General features: G+C 47.1%; 1 protein-coding gene across 1 annotated transcript; it reads right to left on the reverse strand.

The window, feature by feature from the left end:
- Positions 1-1,661: 1,661 nt before the first annotated feature.
- Positions 1,662-7,363, reverse strand: LOC126564066 (uncharacterized). Its single transcript, XM_050220983.1, has 2 exons — positions 2,372-7,363; positions 1,662-1,670 (listed from the first exon to the last, which is right to left on the reverse strand). Exons 1-2 carry the CDS (start codon positions 7,361-7,363, stop codon positions 1,662-1,664), a joined length of 5,001 nt encoding a protein of 1,666 aa, XP_050076940.1.
- Between the last annotated feature and the right edge of the window lie 841 nt (positions 7,364-8,204).

Below are 8,204 nucleotides of genomic sequence, written 5' to 3' on the forward strand. Positions count from 1 at the left end.
GAAACGATTGTATTATTTTTATCAATGATTTAGGAAACTTTAATAAGATTAGTTCCCATCAGGACTACGAGCATGGAAACGCCCACACACATAAAGGAAAAAGGTGCCCTCACATGATAAGACCCATGCTATGAACACGACTTTGAATTTGGATGACGGAATATACGCAACGGAACAACCGAGCACACCCGGGATATGGTGCCCTTTCACGGCTCGGAGAAGGAAATGTCTCCCAGCAAAGATGAAAGGAGTATTTTATTTTTAAGTTATTGTAAGCCTTTATGAATAAAAAAATAAAAAAATAAGATTAGTTTATACAACAAACCCTGATGCCAAATTGTGTCAAATGCTTTTTCCGTATCGAGAAGGAGCATTCCCGTAGACTTTTTTAAATCTCTATTATTTTTCACTTGTTCTGAAAGCCCTTGCAATTGATGTGTGGTCGATAAGGACGGCTGAAAACCAGATTGGGAATTTGGGATTATATTATTGCTGTTAACATGCATTCGAAGCCTCTTTTCGATCATTTTTTCAAATATTTTTCCAATGCTACTTAGAAGACTTATTGGTCTGTAGCTTGTAGCTAAACTATTGCTTTTACCTGGTTTTGATATTGCAATTATTTTAGCTCGCTTCCATTGATCGGGGAGACAACAGTTGAAAATGTGGTTCATAAGTATTAAAGCCTAGGCTGGAAGTCTTTTAAGGGTTTGGTTGTTAATATTGTCTAATCCTGATGATTTCTTGTTTTTAAGCTTTTTGAGTATTTCTTTAATTTCTTTTGTTTTGCAAAGCAGCGCGGGGTCAAGAGAAGTAGATCTAATTGTGGCATTAAATTGTCTAACTTTTTTGTTCAACTTTACGCTCTATCGCTGCTAATAGAGTTATAAGTTGTAAAGTAGGCCGACTCGAACTGTTCTTTGATTGCCTTGGCCTTTTCTTCAGAAGTTATTAATGTTTTATTGTTTTGTTTAAGGGGAGGAATGATTTTTTTTGTGTTTGATCACCTTTACAAATTTCCAGATTTTATTTCTGTTTGTTTTCTCTTTGTTGATTGAAACACTTTTGACCACATACTATAACGATGGTCTTCCAGTTTTTGCTTTACTGAATTGCATAGTAGGGTGTATTTATTTTTCAGATCAAATCATCGTCTGTGTCTTTGCCTTTTACGACGAGCTGTATTCCGTTGTCGGATTATAATTTTTATTTCATGCGGCAATATTATATTGTACAACCCTGGACTTAGTTTCGGCACCGCCAGCTCATGGGCTTGTGTCACAATTGTTGTGAATTGAGTTACCATATTGTCAATTTGTTGAGTACTTTTCACAGTTCCTTGGTTGATTTTAGTTAAATCTATGCTGATGTTGATACTATTGGCAAAGATTGACCAGTTGGCTTCGTTGTAATCGAAGTGAAGTTTGTTGGTTGTTATAGGCTTGGTTTGTTTAGTGCTGTGTGTGTTTAAATCATTTGCAAAGGCTTTCATGTTTTTGTTCGACCCTGGGTGATAGACCGAGATTAATGGTATGTTACCTAAAGTAGTCTCTACGGCAATTCCAATCGCTTCTATTACTATTAAATTTAGTGATTTCATAGTACTATGTTTAATGCTATCCTTAATTTTTATTGCTACTCCACCCTTTTGACCTTCTGTTCTATCCAACCTATAAATACAATAGTTTAGGATATTAAATTTCATGTCCGGTTTTAAGTATGTTTCGGTTACTAAAATTATGTCTATATTGTATTTTTGCAAGAAGTTCAATACGTCTAATTTTTTCTTTAGAATACTTGTTGTCACAACTTCCAAGTGAATAGCACGGAGAATACTTGGTGATGGTTTTAGTTATTTATTTTGTCCAAAACTTTAAAACGGTGCCACCTATTCCCCGTTTATCTCGCTACTGCCGGGTTGACCCATCTTTGACAGCTACCTGTCCCAACCATTGTTCTGACAGCTGTCCCTCGTACGTCAGTTCCCCAACTGTCATTTTCCTTCCTAACATTCCCCCAGCCCGTGACCAACTATGTATGGTCACCCTGTATTTATGTCGAGTAATGCTAGTTTCGCTACCGGTCTTCTTAGCGTTCCTGTGGTGGTGCGAACCCACGCTTGTCGCACATGCCCATCAACTCCTGTAATAACTCCTTCTACCATACCCCTCTTCCAGTTGTTCCTAATTGTCCCTTCTACTATCAGTACCAAATCCCCTGTCCTTACCTCTCGGACATTTTCAAACCACTTACATCGACGCGTGATTACTGGAAGGTACTCCTTAATCCACCTTCTCCACATCCTATCTAGGATATGTTGCGCTAACTTCCAATTCCCCCTTAGGCTGTCTCTATAGTTAGTGGGTAGTACCGGCCGTTGTTTAACTCCCGAAGAACTTCCCAACAGGAAGTGATTTGGTGTAATCGCCTCTCGGTTCTCCGGATCTAACGGTACGTACGTCAACGGTCTAGAGTTGATCATGGCCTCAGCATCGTACAATATGGTCTCGAATGTCTCGTCATTCGGTAAATTCCTCACCTCCATTACCGTGCTGATCGCAGCCTTCACTGAGCGCACCATACGCTCCCATGCGCCTCCCATATGGGGAGCACCAGGCGGGTTGAAGTTCCAACGGGTGTGTTCATTGGTGAAAGTCGTTGCCAGGATTTCATTACGCTGCTCGATTTCTTTCCGAAGTTGTCTGCTAGCGCCCACGAAGTTGGTCCCGTTGTCACTGAAGATTTCTATCGGTGCACCTCGCCTCGCCACGAATCGCCTGACCGCCATTATGCATGATTCTGTCGCTAGGCTATGCACTACCTCCAAATGGATCGCTCGTATGGTCAAACAGGTGAATACGGCAACCCATCTCTTTTCATTCGACCTTCCTCTCTTTACCAATACCGGGCCAAAGTAGTCGAGTCCAACGAAGGTAAACGCCCTGACGAACGGTGCCAGTCTCTCCTTTGGTAGCGGTGCCATTGGTGGTACTTGTGGTAGTGCCCGCCGGATTGCACAGAACACACAATTCCTCACCGTTTTCGCAACCAACGCTCGCAGCCTCGGGATCTGGAACTGTTGTCGTACCTCGTTCACTACTGTTTCGTTATTGGCGTGGCGAAAGACTCGATGATAACGCTCCACTATTAGCTCAGCCAATTTAGAGTTCCCCGGTAGAATTACTGGATACTTTGCGGAATAGGGTACTTCCGCCGCTTCTCCTATTCTTCCTCGCATCCGTAAAACGCCTTCTTCATCCAGAAATGGCAATAGCTTGTATATACGGCTTTGTTTAGCTACCGTCCCGCGGGGTACCTCATCGCCATTTTGGGTGCTCAGGACACGAATTTCCTCCGAGTAGAATGTCCACTGGGTCTGTTTCCACAAGATGATGTTAGCCTTATAGAGTTCCTCGTGGCTGAGAACTCCTCCCAGAACTGACTCGCTTCTCCTCTTCTTGTCCAGGTTGCCTACATAACGCACAAGCCACCCAATTGTCCGTTGCAGTCTCTCCAGCCTGCTAAACCGTTCATAAGGTATGAGTAACAGTCTGGTATCAGGGCCCTCGGTGTGAAGATTTACCCGCCGTATTTCTTCTCCCGTGCCTGTGTCGGTCGATCTTTGTTGCGGCCAGTCGTCCTCTCCGTTCAGCAAGAATTCCGGCCCTTTAAACCAGATTCCGTCGTAGTCGAAGTTCGGCCTACCCTTCCACTTCGTTGCCTCATCCGCTGGGTTGTGGTCTGTCGGCACCCATCGCCACTCATCCACTGCCGTGCTCTCCAGAATCTCGACTACTCTATGGGCAACGAAGGGTTTGTAGTTTCGGGGATCCGCTCTTATCCATGACAGAGCGACCGTGCTATCAGTCCAGAGCACTCGTCGTGTCACACGAATTGGATGGTGTTCCTGCGTGTAGCGCAAGAACCGTGCGCCTAACACGCAACCTTGGAGTTCTAGCTTCGGTATCGTAAGGGGCTTTAATGGCGCCACCTTAGCCTTTCCTCCAACCAGGGTGCACTGCGGTTCACCGGACTCATCGATCGTGCGAAGATAAAGAGCGCATGCATATGCGTGCTGGCTGGCATCGACGAACACATGCCATTCGGCATTCTCGTACGTTTTCTTCGATGCTTCGGTAAAGTAACAACGCGGAATGCGTATGTCGCCAATCGTTGGGAGAAGTTCTATCCATCTGCGCCATTCGCTGTATTGGATGCCATTTATTTCTTCATCCCACTGCGTGCCGGTTCGCCATAGATCTTGTATCAGGATTTTGCCGTGAATCACGAATATCGCCAACAACCCAAGAGGATCATACAATGACATCACACATCGTAATACCTCTCTCTTCGTTGGAATCCGCTCTGCCTTTAGGAAGTCAGCTATCACCGTACACGCCCGTGTGCAGAATCCCAATGTATCGGATGCAGGATGCCAACGCATTCCTAATACGCGTTCGATATCATCCCCCATGGTTGATAAATATTTGATGTTTCCGCTGTTCTGCTCACCGAGGTGTTTAATTACCTCTGCACTATTCGAGCTCCAATTCCTTAGCTCGAATCCGCCATTGCTGAATACTTTCCGGACCTCGTTAGACACTCGACACGCCTCCTCCGTCGTCCCAAAGCTGTCTAAGAAATCGTCCACATATGTGCTCTCAAGGATTCCCTCAACCGCACGTGGGAATTTCTCGGCATGCTCTTTCGCGTTCCGGTTCTTGACATACTGCGCTGTCGCGGGTGAACATGTAGAGCCAAATGTCACAACGTCCACGATGTAGGTATCCAGCTCGTCCGAAGGATTGTACCGCCATAAGAAGCGCTGTGCATGCTTGTCCTCTCTCCGCACTCTTATCTGTAGAAACATCTCCTTTACGTCTGCACACACCGCCACTGCATACAGACGAAAACGGAATAGTACTCCAAGTAAAGACATAACCTCGTCAGGACCCTTAAGCAGCATGTCGTTAAGTGATGTGCCATGTGCCTTAGCTGCAGCGTCCCAAATCAAACGCACCTTTCCAGGTTTGTTTGGGTTAGTAACCACTCCTATTGGTAAATACCAAATTCGTTTCGGGTTAGCCTCCGACAGTTCCTGTTTCGTTGCCTTGTGCACATACTGTTTGTCCAGCAGCTCGCGAATCTGACGGTGTACCTGCAGCTTGAGCTGACCATCTCGTTCCATCCTTTTCTCCAAACAATCGAACCTACGTTTCGCCATAGCGAGGCTTGAAGGAAGCTCTGAATGATCCACCTTCCACAATAAACCCGACTCGAAACGTCTTCCAACACGAACCGTGGTAACCTCCAATAGATGTTGAGCACGTTGGGTATCCGGGTCATCCTGAACGTGTGTGTACGCCACCCCCATTTGCTCCAGTTCGTAGAATTTGCCAATCGCGTCGTGAAGATTGTTTGGGCTATTGCACTCGCAGATGTGCAGTAGTCTATCACCCCCCTGGTTCGTCGGCTTCCCGTAGATACACCATCCTAAACGCGTTTTGACTGCGATTGGATCACCATCTCCGCCCTCTACCGTCCTGAGGGGAACCGTCAGCCTCAGGTTGTCTAACCCAATAAGCATCTTGGGTTCCGCATCCTTATATTCCTGTATCGGCAGCTGCTTCAGATGTTCCCACCTCCCTTCGTCCTGTACGAAGGATTGCCGCGGTAGGTTCATGGCTGGAACCGTACGTACCGAATTGACCGCAAAACGCCTTGTAGAACCAATCGGACCCACCTCGAGATTTACGCGTCTGGACCCAGCCTCGACCCTTGTTGTATTGCCGGTCCAACGAATGCAAAGAGGCTCCACCACACCCTTGACACCTAATTTCTCTGCCAAATCCTCGTCAACCAACGTCATGGATGAACCTTCATCCAAAAAGGCAAACGTTGCCACCGCTCCAGCCGGACCATACACGGTGACAGGCACAATCCGGAAGAGTGCCTTCGACGAAGACGATGCGTACTGATGATGGTTGCTTTCCGCAATAGCACCACCATTGTTCCTTCCAACCCCGGGTTCCGAAGCGCCGATCTCATTGCTGACTCGCCGAGACTCCTCCACTCCGTGCAGCAACGCATGATGTCGGTACGTACACCCTTCTTTGCCACACACTGGCCTGTTGCGGCACGTCCGCCAGTTGTGCTTGCCCAGGCAGCCGAAGCACAAAGAATGTGCACGAGCCTTATTCCACCGTTCCTTAACCGACATTGCTACAAACTCAAAACATTTTCCCACATCGTGTCCCCTTTTATCGCAAATAAAACAACGCAATGATTTCCCTACCTGCGTTGAGTTATTCCCAGATGTTGTTGATTCCTGATGATCGACATGTGCGTGCACATAAGCCTTGGTGCTGGGCTTCTTCCTTTCCGCCGCCTTCCACGATGGTAACTCCCGGTTGGTTAACGTCTCCGCAGCGCTCTGCAACTCGGCCATGTACTCTGCAAACATCCGGAGGTCTGGTTCGTCGATGTGCCGTACAAATCGCACCCAATTATATTTCTCGGTCATCGGTAGCTTGTCCACGATCTCCTGTAGCAGCAACGGGTTAGTCAGATGCGCCTCTCGTCCAGCGGCCTTCATATGGTCCACCATGCTTTGCACCGCTTCACCGAACGCCACGATGGTGTCGGGCTTCTCCATGCAGGGTGCAGCCATCCTACGCACTTTCTCGATTAACGCCGAGATGAGATGCGTTGGCCGACCATAACGTGAGCGCAGCGTTGCTATCACTTGCGGTACCACTTCCGGCAAAAGTAAACGGCTACGCACTGCCTCTAGAGCGGGACCCTTCAGCGCCTTTTGCAAACGCAACATATTTTCCCAGTTGGAAAAGCCGAATTTGTCCGTAGTATACTCATAATGCGCGATGAATATTGGCCAGTCCGCCGGGTCCCCGGCAAACACGGGTAATTCGGTTGGTATGTTGCGATGCACATTCACCTCCTGCTGGGCATAACCGCGCTCCTCACGTCTCACACGTTCCATCGAACCACCCTCCGCACAGGATGGTATCACTGTCGATGTCTCAGCGGTCACTTGCACGCCCAGTTCCTCAGCCAAAATCTGCTCCTCTTCCTTCACGAACCGCAGCTGCAACTCCAGTTCCACCCGTTTCCTCTCCGCTTCTTGCCGTCGCTTCATTATGGCTAGCCTGTTTGCCATACTGTCGGATCCCTTAGCAAGAGTGAGGTTAGAATTTGCCGCCACGCTGTCGGTTGTATTCCGTGAGTGCAGGTTGAAGCCTTCCGCCAAGCGTTTCGTAACCTCAACCAACTTGAGGTTAGGATTTTCCCACACGCCGTCGCTTGTTTCACGCGGAGAAAGATTGACGCTTTCTACCGTGGGCATCATAACCTCAACCCGTTTGAGGTTATGTGTTGCTGGACCTGTTGGTGCCGCCACGTGCTTGATCGGCGTCCTTTTTACCGCTCCAGAACGCTCTCTGCCCGTGCACGCGACGCACAACCACTTCCGCTTTTCCACGGCTTCCGGCGATTCCGTTATACCGACGCACGAAAAATGCCACCATGAGTCGCAACTATCACACGCCACAAAAGTTGCATCGTCCACTTGATCACTGCAAGCCTGGCAGCAATCTTTCCGATCCACTTCCATTTCACCTTTTTACCGTTTTAAAGGCTTTTATGTTGTCACAACTTCCAAGTGAATAGCACGGAGAATACTTGGTGATGGTTTTAGTTATTTATTTTGTCCAAAACTTTAAAACGGTGCCACCTATTCCCCGTTTATCTCGCTACTGCCGGGTTGACCCATCTTTGACAGCTACCTGTCCCAACCATTGTTCTGACAGCTGTCCCTCGTACGTCAGTTCCCCAACTGTCATTTTCCTTCCTAACAATACTGTTTGCATTCCAGTTTGCAATTTTCAAAAATGATGCATTCGTTTTGATGGCATGCAGTATTTAGTTATGACCTCAAAAATGGTCATAAGTTTTTCTTGCTTAGACTTGCAGTTTTGCAATTTGCTCATCACTTCACCTATTATCGGTATTATTTCGTTTTGATCGAAAAGCCCTGTATCATTACAGTGGTTGGTTGGTCTGTCGGACGGCTGGTATTGTCTCCAAACAGGTAGTGGTGTTGACTTTTGTAGATGTGGGAAGTCATCTGGCTTCATCTCGAAATTTGTATACTTGCGTTTGTAAGTGTTTGGTTTATCTACACGTAT

Source organism: Anopheles maculipalpis, chromosome X, assembly GCF_943734695.1.
Source record: "Anopheles maculipalpis chromosome X, idAnoMacuDA_375_x, whole genome shotgun sequence".
In the NCBI taxonomy this organism is placed as follows: Eukaryota; Metazoa; Arthropoda; class Insecta; order Diptera; family Culicidae; genus Anopheles; species Anopheles maculipalpis.

What these genes read in the sequence shown, in the direction of transcription:
- LOC126564066 (XM_050220983.1), bottom strand. Translation starts at nt 7,363, where the DNA reads ATGCCCACGGTAGAAAGCGTCAATCTTTCTCCGCGTGAAACAAGCGAC.